The sequence below is a fragment of the Halichoerus grypus genome, chromosome 5, assembly GCF_964656455.1.
Source record: "Halichoerus grypus chromosome 5, mHalGry1.hap1.1, whole genome shotgun sequence".
Taxonomy (NCBI): domain Eukaryota; kingdom Metazoa; phylum Chordata; class Mammalia; order Carnivora; family Phocidae; genus Halichoerus; species Halichoerus grypus.
In genome coordinates, this window is record NC_135716.1 from 117,937,078 (window position 1) to 117,957,997 (window position 20,920).

A 20,920-nucleotide genomic window follows, 5' to 3' on the forward strand; every position below is an offset into this window, starting at 1 on the left:
CTATGGCTGCCATAACAAAGTTCCATAAGCTAGATGGTTAAAACAACAGGAATTTATTGCCTCATGATTCTGGAGGCTGGAAGTCTGAAATCAAGATGTCAGCAGGGCCCTGCTCCCTCTGAAACCTGTAGAGAAATTCTTCCCTGCTTCATCATAGCTTTTGGTGATTTGCTGGCAATCTTTGGCATTCCTTAACTTTATAGATACATCACTGCAATCCTCTGTCTTCACAAGGTGTTCTTTACATCCTCTTCCATCTATGTATATCTATCCCTGTGTCCAAATTCTCCTTTTATAAGAACACCAGTCATATTATATTAGGACCCACTCTAATGACCTCATTTTAATTTAATTATCTCTGTAAATATCCAAACAAGACCACATTCTGAGGTACTGGGGACTAAGACTTAAATATATTTAAGATTTAAATATATTTTCTTTGTGGGAGACATAATTCAACCTATAACAGTACTGTACCCAAATCTCATGAGTTACGAAGTTTTTCCACTGTGGTTGCTTAGGACAGGATTTACTGCCTGCCAATGTAAGCTCCTGAAATTGTTCCCTCTAATCTTTTTGGGCAGTTCTTTCTCCAGCTTTTGTTAGTTTCCTCACCTGCACATGCTGATCAGTACTCAGATAGAAACTCAGGGGGGTTTGGAAGTATCCAGCCTTTTTTCTGGACAGCTGTCTACTCTCTAATACTGTCCTTCAAGCTCTAGCTGCTTTGCTCTCCTTAGACTTCTAGCTTCCTCTCCTCAACTTAGCTAGACTTACTAGCTACCTGTATTTGCACCTCCTCACTGTGACCTAGAAAGGCTTTCAGGCAGTAAGCTGAGGCAGTTATGGGCACACTGCATTAGTTTTCCATCCCTTAGGGATATCCTTCGTTGCCTGATGTCCAGTGTGTTGAACATAGTTTTGTTTTGTTTTGTTTCTAGATATTTTATCTGGTGTTGCCAGTTGTTTCAGGCAGGAAGTTAAATCTTGTCCGCATTACTCCATGTTGGCTGGAACAACTGGTCTGTTTTTCTAGCCTGTATCTGAGTTCCTGATTGCTACTAGAAAAAAATCACACAAGGGTATATCGTGATACTAGTATAAATTCATGGACTTCAGAATTAACTGGGCTTTCAGTGGTGTCTGCTAATAAATATGTGTTCTTATCTCTCCAGCCCCCCTTCTCTCATTCTCCAGAGTGTCTGTTTACTATTTTCTCACTCCTCAAATCTCACTTTACCCGTGTCACTCTTAGCAGATGACCCTGCCTCCTAACTTCATGGAGGAAATAGAAGCCATCAGAGAGGAACCTCCTCTACGTGTGACCCAGCCTGCCAACATGCCTTCTTTGGCATACATCCTTGCCACTTTTCCACTCCCTTTTCTGTAAGAGTATAGAAATTATCTTCCTCACATTTTGGACTAATTTTAATTCCCTCATGTGTTCTCAGGAGTCTCTTCTTCTTTCCTTTTTGGGAATTTTGCTCAACTTATTCCTCTCTCTTGGACCTTGAAAACCATTTTAATATCTTCTTTATATTAGCATTTAAATGTTCAAGTCTCTTTCATCTTAAAAAAAAAAATCCCTACTTTGATCCTGCTTCTCCCCTTCCCACTCATCTATGGTTATCACCTTCTCTCAAAGCCAGATTTCTGAAGCAGATTGCCTATCTTTCTTCTCTTTCTCTAATTCTTTAACATCCATTTACTTCCTAACCAAATGCAACCTGACTTCTGTGTCCTTTATTCCCCTGAAGCTGTGCTTACCAAGGTTGCTGACTTCTTTGTCTGGACATTTTTTGATCCTTGTCTTAAATTATCTCATGTTTCTTATACCTAGTTACAAAAACTGCAACCTTAGAATCACAACAGGAATTTGTTAAAAATACAAGGACATGAGCCCTGACCCCTGGGGATTATGATTTAGTAGGGCTGGCATGGGGCTCTGGAATGTATTTTTTTTTTTTTTTAAGTTCTACAGGTTATTTCAGTGTGCAGCCAAGTTTGAGAAACACTGTGCTCCGTAGTACTTAACATGGTTCTTATCTAACCTGCTTATTGTTGGCTATCAGTTGATACTGTAAACCTTTTCTTGAAACATTCTTTTCTTGACTTCCTTGGCAGTGTACTCGCCAGTCTCCCCTTAGCCCATCCCAACCTCTTCTTACCACCCATACTTCTTTAGTCCTCTTTGGAAAGTCCTCTTCCTGATGACCCCTTAAAAGCTGGTGTTCTTCAGGGCCTTCTCACATCATCTGCCTCCCTGATCATCTCAGCTATTCCCAAGCTCTATTATCATCTTTAAGCATTTTTAAGTTGATCATTCTCAGGGTCTCCAGCCATCTCTTTCCTGAGCCTCAGATATTTATATCCAGCAACCTTGAATGTCCCATAGATACTTTATGCTGAATATATTCAAAATGAAACTCCTTTCTATCCCCTATTCCCCCCTTTTAAAAGTATAGCACTGCTATCCACCTAGATGCTCAAGCTCCAAACCTAGGAAACATCCTTACCCCTCCTTTTCCTTCGAAATCACAAATGCATTTTAGATTTAGTGATCCTGTTTTGGGAGTTTATTCTATAGACATACCTGCATACATACAAGTAATAATGTGCAAGGCTATTCATTGTAGCATGTTTTAGAATAACAAAAGATTAGAAACAACCCAAGTATTCCATCTGTAGTGACTGCCTAGATAAAATTCTGGAACATTCATACTTCGGAATACTGTGATGTACTCCACTTTTAAAAATCTTATGGCATAGCAGGAAGATGCGATTCTAGTTTATTCAAACAGATATTTTAATCCAGCCTTCTCTTTGGATACAACACCCAAAATCTACAGAGCAATGTAAGGAAGAATACTCAGTTTCTCATCAGTAAATAAACAAATGACAAAACAAGGTCTGCTCTCTTAACAACTTCCAAATATACAATACAGTATTTTTAATTATAGTCACCATGCTGTACATGGGCCATTGTATTCTTTAACTTTCAAAAGTCTAGAAAATCAAGATTCATGTAATTGGAATAATTTATAATTAATATTAGTGTGCCTTGTTTTCTCAACTTTTGTTTCACATGTATTTAAGGAGGGCCAGAATCAACAGAGTATATGTACCATGAATTGCTTACTTTATGAATAACAAACCTAATATGTATGATCATTGGAAATTATGTGTGTGCATTTTTAGCATGCTTTCAAAACAAGAAGTCAATTACGGAGGCAATTTATAAGATTACAAAATGCTAGTGTTTTGTTCTAATAGGTTTTTGTTGTTGTTTTTATTATTTTCAGAATATTAAAGTTTGGCTATAACAATACTTTAAAAAAATTCACAGTTTTTTAATTTTATTCTGAAGACCAACTGCTATCTCTCTGTCTTTGTTTTCTAAAGGCGTTCTTAAGGACTATCTAAGAGAACTTCCTTCTCCCCTGATAACAAAGCAGCTTTATGAGGCTGTATTAGACGCAATGGCAAAAAATCCTTTGAAAATGTCATCAAGAGGATGTGAGAATGACCCAAGTGACTCTAAGGACACTGTTGACCTGCTTGATTGTCTTCCTGATGTTGAGAAGGTAAACATATGTGGTATACCTTTTTCCCTAAAAGCCAGCTAATGAATATATACTTAGCTCCAGTGCTACAAATAATTTTACAGGTATTTCGTATTTGTGGCACTACGACTTTAAGCTCTGCCTTTACTAAAGTCTCCTTAAACAACATACATTTAAAAACTGCTTCTTAAACAGAATAAATCTAGATAACAGTTTTATCTTTTCTGTGTATAATTTTAGTTTAGGCACAGGTATCTCCCATACATTTTTTAAAAAGTATGATTACCTTATTATTAAAATAATACATGTTTATTATAGAAAAATTGGGAAGATATAGAAAAGAATGGAAAATTGCAATTATCAATATCCAAAGGCAACAATTAACATATTAGTTTATTTCCTTTTAGTATTTAAAGAATATGGTAACTGTTTCAGTGTGTGTGGCTTAGCCTCAAGACTTAAGCAACCCTCACCACCACCATTTCTTTCCTTCTTGCCTCTTCCCATTTGCCGCCTCCTCACAGTCTAAATCTTGAGATCAGTACCTTCAGGCATGCCTGCAGAGCAGATAGTAGGATAGCGGGGTCTGCAGAACAGTCTTAGCCTAACTTTAGCTGTTGTTCCTTAGGACAAAAGGGAGAATAAGGGTGATATGGCTGGGCTTGTCCAGATGAGGCCGACTTTACCTGTATTTTTTATCATGTGAGGGTAGAAAGGGCATATATAGAAATTTTTAAAAAAATATTTTATTTGAGAGGGAGAGAGCACAAGTGGGGGAGGGGCAGAGGGAGAGAGAGAGAAGCAGACTCCCTGCTTAGCAGGGAGCCAAACTTGGGGCTTGAACCTGGGACCCTGGGATCATGACCTCAGCCAAAGGCAGACGCTTAACGACTGAGCCACCCAGGCGCCCAAACAAATAGAAATGTTAAGCCCCAAAACTTCATTCACCAGTTTACTGTAGTCTTCTGAACATCCTGTGCTCACTCCAATTAGATTAGCAATTACTACTCCTTTGGGTGGGAAGAGGGGAACAGCTACAAAGAGGTAGGCAGCAGCAGAAGGGTGGGGTGAAGGGATAGAGATATTCCTTCTTTGATTAAAGGTAAAATTGTGTCATTTTACTTATAAGTGAAGAAATGAGTATCCAGGTATTTAAACACTTATCCAAATTATGTAGCTTTTTATGAGTGTTGTAGTCTATTATCTGAATTTAGGCCTTTCAGGCCCTAAAGCTCATACGATTGGTGTCCTTTTTAAAAGGCTTCATAATATTCCGTTGAGTGAACTTGACATAATTTGTCACTATTCTCTTTTGTATAATATTTAGGTTTTGAACCTATTTGTATATATTTGTATGCAGAGATTTCTTTTCAGTTAGAATTACGTATTTAGAATAGAATCTCAGAGTGGAATTGTTGATTTAAATGATGTGAACATTTAAAGGTTCTTAATACATCTTCATGTTACTTTTCAAGAGGGGCACAACAATTACATTTTTTAGCTCGTCTTTGTAGACAAAAAAATATTTTTTTATTTTAAGTTGTATTTCTTGGCTCGCAATTGAGATTAAACCTACAATATTTAATCGGAGGTGGTTATGTGTGTGTGTGTGTGTGTTTTCACAGCACAATATGCTGAAACTAGCCTTAAGATGTCAATGAATGTAGGGTCCCACTTATGTTAGGAAATGCATAGTGAATGGAGAAAAGGGACAGATACTTATTACTTACATTGTTTTTATAATTCATATATTTGATTTTTTAATTTCAAAATATCAATTATAGTCTCTGGCTTTCCTTCTCTCTTCATTCCTTTCTTTCACAGCCAAACATTGAAGGAATGTTTATTTCGGCTGTCCTTCTTCTTCACCACACTTGACTACTCAGCACATGGTAATCTGGCTTCCCACCCTGCCTCTCTGGACTTGTTTTTGCCAAGGTTTCTAATGACCTTCTGATCACTGAATCCAGTTGTCACTTTTGGCTCTAGAAATATGTCATTTTGATTTTTTTTTTAATTTTTAGAATTACAGTTTTATTTATCATTCATTTCTTTAATTATGAAGAAATTATATACTCATTTTATTTGTTAAATGATCATATACCAGTACTTCAAAAGCATTTTTTTCCATAATTGCTTGAACCTAAATAACCTTCCACTTCTTGAGCAAACTCCCCTTATTAGTTCCTTCAAGTATTAAAAAGTATTCTTTTTCAACAAATTTTTCTGTTATTTCTAGCATACTATTCATCGTTTGTCTACTTGAAGTATTTATTAGTTAAGTGCATTGGCCTTTTTCCTAATCTGAATCATGATAGACCGGGTCATGTTTGAAATCGTTAGCTTCCTAGATTTAAGGATGGTAGTCCCCTACTTATGATTACAGGATTTATCTGTGCTTATGAACACTCTTACCTACCATCACAGCCTTTGCGGTTGTCATTTTAGAGGAGGAAAGAGAGGAAAATGTTGATGTATATTTTCACAGGGACTCCAGTTGAAATTTGGAATGCATTCATGAGCCTTTTATAAAGAGTATATATTTTAACCATTTAATGGATCAAATTATGTCATTGGAACCTAAGTGTCCTATGTAATGTTTTTATAAGAAAATATGTTTCAAAGTTCCAAATATCCAACTTGGAAGCAAATCTTTGAAACTACTTTTTAAAAAGTGACAGGATGCCTATCTATATTTTCTGCTATAAATTGTGTCCTTGAATTTGCCCCTGTGTATAACTCTATTAAGTGAAATGTAATTTAATTTAATTTAGGCAACCCTAAAGATGTTGCTGGATCATTTGAAATTGGTGGCTTCTTATCATGAAGTGAATAAGATGACTTGCCAGAATTTGGCCGTGTGCTTTGGACCAGTATTATTAAGTCAGAGGCAAGAGACTTCCACCCATAACAACAGAGTCTTTACTGATTCAGAGGAACTTGCAAGTGCTTTGGATTTTAAAAAACATATTGAAGTTCTTCATTACTTACTTCAACTCTGGCCAGGTAAATGATTCTATGGAAGTATTTTTCTCTTTCAATGATAGGGTGTTTGAATTAGCTAATCATTAAATATGCCCATATATGATTCAAGAAAATCTTTTCTAGATTTTGCTTTTTCAAATAGTTATGAACTGATACCTTTAAATTTCTCCATTTAAATTTTTTGCTTTTGCTGATAATATTGTAGACATATAGATCAATGTACACATTTTGGTCAGATCTGGATTTGTATCCTGGTTGTGTTACTTATTAGCAGTCTGATCTTGGGCAAGTTCTTTAACATCTTAGAGCCTCAATATCATCTTTTGTCGTATGGATTTAATAATATGTTTATAGAATTTACAGGAGAATTAAATAAAAAGTTATGTTTGTAAGGTGCTCAGCACAGCTCTTGTCACATAATAGGTAATCTGTAAATATTAATTTCTTTACCCTTCTCATTTTTAGTTCAACTGGTATGAAGCAGAATTCATTTTTTGCCTTCATTCAATACTTCTTCCTGACATCTTTACTGTATTCATGGTTGTTCTTCAAATTATCCAGGCTTAACTTGACAGTCATCTTTGATCTTTCCATCTTACTTATCCATCCCTTGTTCCAGCCAATAACAAAAAGCTGACAGTTATTTTCCTAATATTTCTCTTATATAGTTTCAGAGCTAAAAGGAATATGTATTTAACTAGATGTTCTATATAGGATGCTGTATTTAAGTTTCAAAATTTTCTTATTCTGTAGTAACTCCCACTTCCCTTCCCTACCCTGCATAATACCAAACATGACAGTACTTAGGAGCTTTGTGTAGCACACAGTGGTAAAAGTGCTTGGGCCCTGGAGTCAGTCTTGGATTCGGATCCAGATTGTGGCCCAGGCACATATTTAATTCCCCTAAGCCTCAGTATGCTTCTCTATAAATAGTGCCTACCTCAGAGTTGTGAAGATTCTGTAGACAAAGCATCTAAGGCATTGAGCAAAGTGTTTTGCATAAAGTTAACTCTTTGTTACACTTTTAAGGATACATATGAGGATAGACCAAAGTACAAAGAAATGCTTCATTTAGTCTTTTACATCTAATTAATTATAGAAAGTGAATAAAATTTTCAACTTTTAAATTCATAAAGTTAAAAATTTTTGCTTTCTTTCAAACACAGGCTTAAAAACCATTTCTAATTTATATTTTAATTGAATTGGTATATATTATTAATTATTTAAAAATCCTGAATCAAGATGCTCTAATAATTGGTTTGATTTCTGCATTTGGTACCCAACATAAGGGAGCTCTCAGGTTAAAGTTTTAAATGTGTGTTTCCTATAGTTTTTCCTACAACTGCTTTAATTCTAATAAGCATCAGGAATTGGGAAAGGAACCATCTTAATCATTCTAATCACAGATGAAAACTTGCTTACCTGGAGTTTACTATCAGTACTTGATTTCTTTCTTTTTTTTTTTTTTTAAAGATTTTATTTATTTATTTGACAGAGAGAGACACAGCGAGAGAGGGAACACAAGCAGGGGGAGTGGGAGAGGGAGAAGCAGGCTTCCCGCGGAGCAGGGAGCCCGATGCGGGGCTCGATCCCAGGACCCTGGGATCACGACCTGAGCCGAAGGCAGACGCTTAACAACTGAGCCACCCAGGCACCCCAGTACTTGATTTCTTTGTTATTAATTCTGTATCAGAGGTTAATGTTACTTAAAAATAACTGCCCCGGAGGAACTGAATAGACATTTTTCCAAAGAAGACATCCAGATGGCCAACAGACACATGAAAAGATGCTCAACATCACTGATCGTCAGGGAAATACAATCAAAATCACAGTGATAGATCACTTCATACCTGTCAGAATGACTAATATCAAAAAGATAAGAAATAACAAGCGTTGGCGAAGATGTGGGAAAAAGAGAACCCTTGTGCAGTGTTGGTGGGAATGTAAATGGTGTAGCCACTATGGAAAACAGTATGGAGGATCCTCAAAAAATTAGAAATAGCGTACAATCCAGTAATTCTACTGTGGGGTATTTACCCAAAGAAAATGAACACATGAATTTGAAAAGATATATGTACCCCTGTGTTTATTGCAGCTTTACAGTAGCCAAGATGTAGAAGCAGCCTAAGTGGCCATCAGTAGATGAAAGGATAAAGAAGATGTGAAACACACACACACACACACACACACACACACACACACACACTATGGAATATTACTCAGCTATTTAAAAAAAGGAGATCTTGCCATTCACAACAACATGGATGGACCAAGAGGGTATCATGTTAAGTGAAATAAGTCAAAGACAAATACCATATAATTTTACTTACATATGGAATCTAAAAAACCAAACGAACCAAAACAAAAGCTGGAAATACACTCATAAGTACAAGAGAACAAACTGGTGGTTGCCAGAGAGGAGGTGGGTGGAGGGAGGAGTGAAATAGGTTGAGAGGACTAAGAGATACAGACTTCCAGTTATCAAATCAAATCAAGTCCAGGAGATGAAAAGGACAGCATAGGGAATATAGTGAACGTTATTGTAATAATGTTGGTGACAAATGGTACCTACGCCTATTGTGGTGAGCATTGTGTAATGTGCAGAGTTGTTGATTCACTATGTTTACACCTGAAAGTGATACAACCATATGTCAGCTGTACTCCAATCAAAAAAAAAACAAAACCTGCCCCCTTTTCTAATAACCTGTATTTTTCTTTAGGTATAGTACCTCAGATAAAGGGCAGAAAGATAGGGAGAATAAATACCAGTTAATTTGGCCCTCTAAATCATTTGCTTTTGGATTCAGGGAAAGGCAGACATCAAGCAGAAGCAGTGCAGTTACCATGCCTGAGAAAATTGGTAGTGATACAGAGAACGGGCCACAGCATATGAACTTGGTGAATGCCCGTCTCTGTGCATCAGGTAGAAGGGTTTGACCCTCCTTGCTATATGCGTATCTTACTTATTTTTCTTTTTGTGGAATTTCCCCTACTCCGGAGGTAAAAAGACTTGGTTCCACCCTTCCCGCTACCGCCTTTGTTTTTTACTTTAATTTTTGTATTATTATTTTTTTGTTTTTTTTAATTTGGGGCAATGATAAAATTTGCTTTAAGCTTTCCATTTGAAAAATCGTGTCTGCAAAGTGATCAGTTAGAGTCCTAGCATATTGGAACTGGAAGGTAAAAATCATCCTGCCAGTGGCATTTCAGATTGTCCTCTGCCAAGCCCTAAGGTTCTTTGGAAGCAGCTTTGGAGCCAGACTGGCAACAGGTGAGGGAACAAAAGGTCAACACACTTCCCTTTGATCAAAATAGTCTTCATCTTTTTTATGTATTGGATTTTTACAAAATTGTTGCTTTTTAAAAATGGTTTTGCTGTTTTAAGAAGAATATTGAAATTTACTTTCTCTTTACAGATGGGGAAATAGCTTTAGAGAGAGTGTAACTCCTAGACCAGCTGTTTGCTGTATCACATTTTCTATGATGAGTAAATTTGGGGCAGATTTCTTGGGGAAAAGCTATAATTTTTTTCTTATTTCTTTTTGTTTCATTTTTCTCACTAGACTAAGCCTTATGAGGTCAGGGATTATATTTTGCTTACCCTTATGCACCCAAGTTCTAAGACGGTGCTTGGCATTAACTAGGCACTTGATATATTCTGTTAAATAAGGCAATTGTACTATATATAAAAGACTAATAAAGTGGTGATTAAAATATAAATCCATCAGTAGAACAAGATAAGAAAATTCAGTTTCTTAGTACTTATCATTACATTTTGAAACATTTTCAGCAAACAGATTGCATTTTAAATTTTATTCTGTTGAAGTTGGCCAGTCATAGTGCTCGGAAAACCAGAACTTTCCTTTTGGGGTTAAAATTAGCCATTTTCTCTGCATTTTTTATAGGAAACAACTCCACCATCAGTAGTTTAAAAAGTCAGTGAAGTTGATTTTTCACAAATTGAATTTTTAGTCTAAAAGATATAAAATATTATAATTGCTTTCTTAAATATTTTCCAAGAAAATATACAAAAATCATGTTTGAATAGGGATTTAATTAAACAACTTTAAGTAATTGGCAACAAAATAAATCTGGGTTTTGCAGGTGAATGTCAGGGCACAACAAGATAAGCTCAACCCACAGTCGGAAATGTTTTACTTTGGGGTGCCTGGCTGGCTTAGTTGGTAAAACATGCAACTCTTGGGGTTATGAGTTTAAGTCCCATGTTGCCAAGCATAGAGCTTACTTAAAAAAAAAAAAGTTTTACTTTGGACCACAAACCAGATGACTTCAAGGTTAGCAAAGTCCTGTAATGAAAACAACAGTCATGACACTTAAGCACTAAGAACAGGAATAGCACAGAAAATGAGGGAGAAAGGCAAGGAGACTTATTGGGTATTAGCAGGTAGAGGAGAAAAAGGAGTTTGAATAATTAAACAGTGGAAAAAATTCAGATACTCATTCTGTAATTGCATCAATTAAATAAATAGTGGAAAAAATTCAGATATTCATTCTGTAATTGCATCAATTAATGGCATGGGGCATTCTATATTAATACTGCTATTAAAAACCAATTTAGGGGCGCCTGGGTGGCTCAGTCGTTAAGCGTCTGCCTTCGGCTCAGGTCATGATCCCAGGGTCCTGGGATCGAGCCCCGCATCGGGCTCCCTGCTCCGCGGGAAGCCTGCTTCTCCCTCTCCCACTCCCCGTGCTTGTGTTCCCTCTCTCGCTGTGTCTCTCTCTGTCAAATAAATAAATAAAATTAAAAAAAAAAAAAAAGACCAATTTAAAGTAAATATCAGACCTTTATTTTCCAGAAAATTTTTGATCAAGAGATTTTAGCTATTCATAATTATATATACTGGCCATCATAAAAATATGGACAAATGGAAATGTTAAAAACATACCTATATATAGTTATCAAGTATTTTAATAAAATCTAAGTAAAAAAAATTATGTGATCTGGAAAATGTTGTTAAGATCACTGTAAGTCTGGAAAACTAGAACTATATACATGTTTGTATTACTTTTCAATTATCTTATTTTCTATAGTAGGAAACAAGCATTCATTATATGCTGGAGTGTGAAAAGTGGGTGTGTTACTACTGATAATATATTCACACTGATAATATGTATCGTAGTGAAAGAAAGCGTAAATGGAGAGGCATTTATTAATGGAGACTGAACAAGCAGAAAGAGAAAGGTATTATGGACAGTTTTTAAAAGCTATGCCCCAACGTTTAAGTCCATTTTATATACAGAAGGAAACTTAGACAAATGTTTTGTCCAATATTCACAAAGAAGGTAAGCAGTAAAGCTTGGTTTGTCATGATGTGTATATCATAGTAATCCGTATGGTCAGCACAATGTATACTCTTAGAAGAAATTAATCTTAATATGAAGACTGTTATTTGAGATTGTTAGATACCTAACCAGAATGAGAAAATAAAATATCTGTACTGTTTTCAGGCAATAAATGAAGACTATTAGTAGCTAATGCTGTGTAATCAAACTCAGGTAACAAGTGGCCAAGTCTAGTATTTGTGCATTTTATCAAAGTGAAATTTGGGCTGCTTAGTAAAAAAAATTATGACACTGCTGCTAATAGAATTGCAAAAAAAGCACAAAGGTTAGAGTGAGCACTTTAGATGCCTTTGCCTCATTTAGACGTTTGCAGAAGAAGGAACTTTTTGTTTTGTTTTGTTTGTACACCAACATGCCTTGCCTGCTTTTTTACTGTAGCTTTTAATTTAGAAGAAGCTACCGGCTTAGCTACTCTTTGAATTATAGCTAGATAATAATTAACTTGCACCGAAAGTTAATCAACATCAGAAATTTGTTTGGGGATGTTATGATATGGCATGAATTAGCACCATTGAACATTCTACTAGCTTCTGTCCCTAATCTTGATTATTTCTGGTGATAGAAAAAAGTAATTATGGAATGCTTTATTTTTTAATAGTGTGCATGTTTTGTTTTAATGCATGTTTGTAGTTGATTATTAAACGGCTTATCTTTGCTCTGGTTTTTTAAGGCCAGTTGGATGGCCGTGACTAAGCAAATTTATTGTTTGTTTCTAGTGCAACGTTTAACTGTCAAAGAATCAACAGACAACTTGTTTCCAGAGCAGAAGTCTTCTCTAAATTATTTGAGGAGGAAGAAAGAACGACCTTGCATGTTAAATTTGAGTGGTACTGATTCATCAAGAATACTTAGACCAAGGCAAACCAGATTAGACAGTCCAGTTAGCAATCGTTATGCAGGAGACTGGAGCAGCTGTGGAGAAAACTACTTTTTAAAGACAAAAGAAAATTTTAATGATGTAGATTATGATGATGTCCCCTCAGAAGATAGAGACAATGGAGAAAATTGTAGCAAAATGTATGGACCAGATATAATGATTGAACAGCCAGTACCCATGTCCAAAGAGTACACATTTCAGACATACTTGACAATGCAGACAATTGAGTCTACAGTGGATCGAAAAGTCAATCTTAAAGACCTACAAGAAAGCATTGATACTTTGATTGGAAATCTGGAGCGTGAACTCAACAAAAACAAGCTTAATATGAGTGTTTGAGATTGAGAGTTTTAATTTGCTTTTTTGTAATGTTTTAAATTTCAAATCAGTCTTTCTTGCTTTCTTATACCACTCACAGTGATGGTTTTATTTTTTTACTCTTGAAAATTCCATTAATTTCTAGTAAGTTCATGTGATTCAATTAAAAACACTATTCATTAAGTTTTTACGTATCTTCATTAGAAAATTTTTCTTGGGGCAAAGATAACTTGGACTTGTGGATCTTTTAACAAATACGGCCCATTCTATGGAGATAACTTCTAAATGCACTTATAAGGTTCAGATAAGTTATTAGCCCCTCATGGTTTTTGTACATTACAGGAACTGCTCTTTTGGAGCTGGAACAGATGTTTCTTACAGAAGAACGTGGCAGCTGCTCTGTCCGGTTTGCAGTGTGAGTCCACATACTCTGCAACATCATTTGATCATATTTCATTTGCAATGCAAATGCTGCTATAAAAAACCTTTTTATAAATAAAAGTAAAATTATACAGATATTAATGTATTCTGTATTAACATTCAGTAATTATTTAAGCTTATAAAAATTAAATATTTTTATAATCCTGAAAATGTGTCTATTTATAAGTGCATATATGGATAGATATTAGAATGGGGGAGGCATTGGCTGCAGAATCACATGTATCTTTAAAGCATATATGTCGTGAGGCCAAAATAATTAGCTTAAAATGTCTTTTTCAGGGAAAGAACATTTAAGTTAAAGGAGTTCTGTAGAAACACTTGAACCAAAACACTAGAAGCATCTGAATAGAAATAATAGACTTTTTTTTGATTCATAGAAAGTCACAATATCCCTAGTGAGAAGTCATCTTTTAAATTGAAATCCTCTAATTTCTTAAGGGATTAAGAGCCCAGATTTCTGTACTAGTGATTTACATTAAAAAAAAATCTTCACCTATTCTATGCATTTTTATGTTCTGCTTTCTAAAACAAAGTAATTATACTTTAAACGTATTTATTTGTAGTAGTACATTGATAACGTTGACTTTATAATTACCCTCATTTGTTTCTAAAGAAATCTTGCCAACATACTCCATGTTACTGATTTTGAAAAATTAACTCATTTTGGCTAAGTATATCTACAAAATAGTCACTATAGCAATCACAGCAGTGTTTGAAAAATGTAAATTTAGAAGACTTTTTTATTAAATTGGAATGTATTTTTTTAAATTTTTATACCCACAGAACATGTAATTTTAAAGTTATAAAATTTGAATCAACAACTTAAAGATGTAGCAGCCATTAGAAAACGGACTTCTTGATGTTTTTCTAAATATTGAAATATTTAACTATTTCTACGTAATATACATTGATAAACAGAACACCTTGTTATTTAATTTGAAAACTCAATTGTTAAAAAGCCAGATAAATAACTATTTTTATATGAAAATTTAATTTTTTAAAGCTTTGTATAACAATTCCGAAGAATACCAAAAGAATATGTGACAGAGATATATATTGAGTAAACAGTCAAAAGAAATGTGCTTTAAATGTTTTTGTTTGGGGCGCCTGGGTGGCTCAGTCGTTAAGCATCTGCCTTCGGCTCAGGTCATGATCCCAGGGTCCTGGGATCAAGCCCCACATCGGGCTCCCTGCTCAGCGGGAAGCCTGCTTCTCCCTCTCCCACTCCCTCTGCTTGTGTTGCCTCTCTCGCTGTGTCTCTGTCAAAATAAATAAATAAAATCTTTTAAAAAAATGTTTTTGTTTGCTATATCATGTATATTGTATGAATTGAATAAGTTGTTTCAGAAATGTAAAAGTTTTATTAAAGTATTAAACCTTGGTGTCATGCTATTAATTATCATAATGATTTTAAGGATTACTTAATGTCATTCTTTGTCTTCTCAAACAAAAGTGTTAGAGTATTGGACAATCAAATGTTATCCATAAATAGATGTAACGATATTTTTTGGTCCAGAATTGAATTATCCAGAATCTGAAATACTTTAAAGGCCAGAGGTATTTTGTTATATAATTTTGGATGGAAATAGTTTAATCTCTGCCATCTTAAATAGAAAATACTAAACATCTATGTTGTCTAAATCACTGAGTCCTAACTACAAATCTCTTTTATTGACTCTTCTGTATTTAGTAGTGCTAAGTTTATGCCTTTACTTTAAATGACCTTTAATTTCAAACCTTTTTTGAGTTTTTATACCTGCTTTTTCTGCACTAGTAGACTGTCGGCTATCATTCCCTTCTAAGTGTACCAGCCCCAATGTTTCTTAGGATTAAAAACAATTTTAATTTTAGTGCATGTACCTGAATAAAGTTTCAAGCAATTCAGATGGATAGAGAATAAAAAGTGTGCCATTCACACCGCTTCTCAGAGGTAACAGCTGCTTTTTATTCTTCGGGTAAGTACTACCTACCTCCATCACTGGGTCTAGGTTTACTGCTGCTATTTCTTGATTTGTCATTTAAGTATGAATGATAAAGAATGTCCATTCCTCCTCCCCATTTAATATTTTTAGTTCTTCTTTCAGTGTCTTTTATAACTTTTAGTAATCTTTGTTTCTTGATCCATCTGTTTTAAACAGTGTCTCTTGGCTTGCTACCATTGTGGAGATGACCAACGCTATACTTCCCTTCAGCCCATTACTGCCCTTTACCTCTTAATTTCTCTAAGTTACACAATTAGTTGATATAATCAACATTAATAGATTATATTATTTGGGGGAACTATATTTGACTTGTCTTTTCCTTTATATGTTGATTCTAAAAACTACAAACCAATAACTAGCCATTATGCGCTGGATTATGCAAAAGTGTTTACAGGTTAGCCAGGTGGTTTGTCTCCTACGTATCCAGTCTTATGTCCTGAAGTCTATGCTGATTTAAGCAGAATATTCCAAGCTAAAGGTCAAAAGGATGATTTTATCGTATAGCTATCAACTTCTCCAAATCATGCTGTGTGTTATTTGCTTCATAATTGGGTCATGGCTTTTGCAGATTTTTATTTTCTTTTATCTTGCTATTGAATTACCAAATTTGTTCAGAGTGCTTTTAGCTCTCATCCTGGGATTCATGAAGTACATTCTTGCCTTTATTTTTTTTTTGACAGGAGAAAAATATCTTCTTCAGTATAAGCCTGAGATCATCCTAAGCTTTTTAACTAACTTAATCAAATGTGGACAATGTGGTTTTTTAGCTGTCATCCTGGGATATATTTTCCTTGCACTCCTATATTGTTTTATTTTATATCTCACCTTTCTAAAATGTAGGGGTGTTTTTTGTTGTTTGCTGAAGTATATAAGTAGTTCCTTCCACCACACATACCTCTTTCCATCCCTTGTACCCCCCACACATACCCCCCACAAGAAGGGTGCTTGAGAGAGAAAGGTTTGAGTCCTTGCATTTCTGACAAGGCGTTTATTTTTTCCCTGTACTTCATTTTGATTGGACCTGCAGTTCTAGATTCAAACTCATTTCCCTTTAGAACTGTGATGGCATTTCTCTATTATCTTCCTGCATCCAGTTTTGCAGTAACCCAGGCAAGAAAGATGGTGGTTTGGACCAGGGAAGAAGCAATAGAGGTGGTGAGAACTGGTTGTATTCTGGATATGTTTTGGAAGTAGGAGCCAAAAGAATCTACCAGTGGACTGTGAGAGGAAGGGGTAAGGCCTGAGCAACTAAAGGATGGAGTTACCATCAGATGAGATTGAGGTGACTCCATTATATTTTTTAAATGAGCTCCTTGTAGTGGAAGTTGCTATTATCAATGTAGTATTTATCAAAATACTTGTAATGTCCTGTTAACTCTTAAGTATTAATGCTTCTGTACCTGGTAATGATGCCAGTAGTCACTGCAAGAATAAGAAAGCAGGAAGACATTTATAAATATCAAAGCCAAGTTCACATCCTAACTCTCTGGAAAACTTCAGATTGTGTGGCTTTGAAACAGGTTGGGGTAGTGGTACGGTTTCTGAAAAGAATGTTTCCAGACATAAGGACTTTGAGGCTTAGGATTTTATAATTTAAAGACACCAACTTTTAGGTACTTGGAAAGTGATCAAATTGTATTACGTTTAATAATAAGTTTCTTTTTGAATCTTACAGACTTGAGGACTTTGGTATGAAGAAGAATGCTCTTTTGCTCTTTTCCCAGCCCAAGGCTCATTTTTAATTCAGTAAGGCTCATGTTTGATAAACATTGAAGTGCCAGAAATCAGAGTTCTTGGTTGCTTTCTGACTCAGCCAAAAACTGGCTAATTAAGGCAGAAATGGAATTCATTAAAAAATAATAATGATAATGATAATGTTTCAGAGGGAAGACATATAGGGTGCTGAAAACGTTTTATATCTTGATCTAGGTGGAAATTTCACAGGTGTTTACATACCAAGTTCCATACTTAAGGTTTTTGCCCTTTATATAAGTCATACCTCAATTTTTTTTTCTTTTTAATGAGAAAGCTGGAGAAATAGACTTGGAAAATAAGCAGAACTAAGGCTAGGTGATGAGAATGACAGCAACCAAGGCTATGCCTGATTAGGGTACTGCCACCAAACACAGCTCATGCACACCACCAGAATTAGTTATAAAACACCCCTGCTCTGCTGCTTCATCCCTGATTCAGAGTCCTTGACAGAAGCATCATATTTTGCCCCAGCTTCCAGGTGTCAGGGAGGTAGAGTCCTTTCCCTGGAATTTACATGATGGTAAATTCTATGAATTTAAGAAGGGGCTTCAGATGCCAAGCAGCCCGACAGTGAACAAATATCCACAACACTTCCCTAGTCTTCATCTCACCCTACTGCCCCCAAACTGGAGTCTTTCTCTCATTCCCCCTTACCCAAGCTATCAAAGTTCTGACTACAATATATCCTGAAACAGTATGCATAGGTTTGTCACTACTTGCACTCTAGACCAAGCTACCATCATCTCAATCTCTTCCTGTTGCATCTCTTTGCTCTCACTCTCCTCTGTCCACACACACAATCCATTCTATCCACAGAAGCCAAAGTGATCTTTAAGAAAAATAAACCGTACCATTTCCTCAGGCTCTTCCCTTGCTCCCTGTGCTCTAGCAACAAGGAGGACTTCATTCCCGTCCTAGGATCTCTGCACTTGGAATGCACCTCATCCAGACTTTCCTTGAGTAGCTATTTTTTGTCATTTCACTTCTGTGCTCAAATGCCACTTCAGAGGCTACCTCTGAAAACCCAATTAGTAACCTTTGAAAATTGGGGGAGGAAGAAGATGGAGATTTCTGTTTCTTCTAACAAGTACCAGATAGTTACTGTACTTTTTGATTAAATGATGGACATTTATAACTAGAAAATGTTTACATTTAAACCAAATTTAAGAAGAAAAACTTTAAGGGGCACCTGGGTGGCACAGCCGGTTTAGCGTCTAGCTCTGGTTTCGGCTCAGATCCTGATCTCAGGGTTGTGGGATCAAGCCCCACCTTGGGCTCCGCTCTCAGCTCAGAGTCTGCTTAAGACTCTCACCATCAACACCTCCCCCCAGCTCTCTCTCTCTAAAATAAATAAGTAAATCTTTTTTAAAAAATGTAAAAAAGTATATCCACACCTTTATATATCTATTTCACTGCCATCTGCCTAGGGATGATAATATAGGAGATGTTCAGTTAATTATTTTTTTTAAAGATTTTATTTATTTATTTGACACAGAGACACAGCAAGAGAGGGAACACAAGCAGGGGGAGTGGGAGAGGGAGAAGCAGACTTCTCGTGGAGCAGGGAGCCCGACTTGGGGCTCGATCCCAGGACCCTGGGATCATGACCTGAGCCAAAGGCAGATGCTTAACGACTGAGCCACCCAACCACCCCTGTTCAGTTAATTATTAATAAATGAATGAATGCAAAGGTATTCTCAGAGAATGGTTATCTTTTTGTCAGGAAAAGACTAAGGACCAAGAGAAGCAACGTCTATGTAATTATTCCAATATTCACTCCTGGGGCGCCTGGGTGGCTCAGTCGGTTAAGCGTCTGCCTTTGGCTCAGGTCATGATCCCAGGGTCCTGGGATCGAGCCCCACATCAGGCTCTTTGCTGGGTGGGGAGCCCGCTGCTCCCCATGTTTCCCCTGCTTATGCTCTCTCTCTTGCTGACAAATAAATAGATAAAATCTTAAAAAAAAAAAATTTACTCCTGAGTAGTAATTCTTTGTAGTTAACAAAGTGTTCTCTCTCTCTCTCATTTTTATTAATGACTTGTGTTTCTTTTGGAACTAGAACGGCCTTGGGAATATTCTTGACTTAAAAAGTGAGTTCATAAATTTTGGGTATTTTTTTTTTCTGTAGAATAGCAATTGTTTCAGTGGAAACAATTATTTAAATAATATGTGTATGAAAAAGTGTCTCTCACCATAAGAAAGGAAAGTCTCTGGGGGAGCTTTTGTTAAAATGCGGCATTTATTTCTTCACAGAAATCATGAGCAAAAAACATCCCGATTCATTCTAGTGTGCACTTTTTGCTAGAACTGAAAAAAAAACCTATTTTTCATTTTATTAAAAGAAAATATCTTCATAAAGTTGAATGAACCCTACAAGTAGAACTCCTATTAGAAAGAGTAGCAGAGACCACTTTGGGGAACAGGCACTACATTTAATGTTTTTTAATCTTTCTCAATGTCAAGTGTTTGTTTTAAGCAAGGGAGAAAAATGCCTAGATATTGCCCCTGGGTTGGGTTAAATTAATCCTTATCTGTTTGATAAGGCCCCTGGCATGCTTTTAAGTCATTTGAGTTAATCTTTCTTTTTGTTGTTGTTGTTCTGCTTACTGGAGGTATTTATAAACTGAAAACTTGGTGTTGGCCTCAACATTCTACATATTTCTTTGACTAAAAACTCCTCTAGGGAGAGTTTAAAATTCCAACTTTAGAAAAATACAGTGAATATTAAATCAAGAAAAGGGAAAGTCTTGCATTCAAGACATTTTTGTGAAAGAGACAGCAAGCCTGCAGCTCACATTTTTTCATAGCTGCAGATATTGAACAGCGACCCCTTGTTCTTGACCTTTGTTCAAGAAAAGGGATGCAGTTTGCCAGCATTTGGTTCTCTTTTTTTGACTGACTTTCCCCTGTAGCCATTGTAAAACTCACGTTTTAACCTAAGGGCAAATTTGAATCATTAGGTAAGTGAAAATAGCTCCTCTAAACTGGTTGATAAGAAATGTCAGAGAATAAAGGGCCATCTGTCCAAGGTTATGAATCTATGTTTGCTCTGTACTCAATGTCAAAATTCACCTGTAAAGTCAACTAAACTATACGTAAAAGAAGGCACGTTAGTATCTTCTTCCACTGACAGTTCATTACGTTTTCAAATATAAAGAAAAGTTGAAAATTATACAGTGAACACCCATGTATCTATCTACCAGCTAGATTCTATAATTGTAAGCATTTTGTTATATTAGTTTGATATCCATCATTATCTGTCTTAATTTTTGGTACATTTTAAAGTAAGTCACAGACTTCAGTACTTCATAGTAAGTGTCATTTTGGAAGTCAAAAAAAAAAAAAGAATTGGAGATGAACTTTGTGCGATTATAATTAACTCCTAAAAGAGTCACAGAATATGTGAATTCACTACAAATCCTAGATTTCATCACAGTTAGAAAGATCTAACTTTGCTATTAATAGCCTCTAAAAAATAATGCATATTTTGGGTATCTTGTGATCCTTTCCACATAACTTTTAGCTTCCCAGACTTCTCTCATTCACAGATAACCTTCACAATTTCTACCATATTCAAATACCATGTGTAATATTGTTTACTTATTTTCTCTAAAAAATTTTATTTTCAATTAAATTT

At 35.7% G+C, this 20,920-nt stretch overlaps 1 protein-coding gene across 1 annotated transcript in view; it reads left to right on the top strand.

The window, feature by feature from the left end:
* The window catches only part of SYDE2 (synapse defective Rho GTPase homolog 2), a 48,270-nt gene extending 33,340 nt beyond the window's left edge, over positions 1-14,930 (top strand). Inside the window, exons 5-7 of the mRNA XM_036064720.2 lie at positions 3,403-3,584; positions 6,338-6,569; positions 12,629-14,930. Of these exons, the coding sequence (XP_035920613.2) occupies positions 3,403-3,584; positions 6,338-6,569; positions 12,629-13,128 (914 nt within the window). The 3' untranslated portion in view covers positions 13,129-14,930. The remainder of the gene's footprint in view (positions 1-3,402; positions 3,585-6,337; positions 6,570-12,628) is intronic.
* Positions 14,931-20,920: the final 5,990 nt, after the last annotated feature.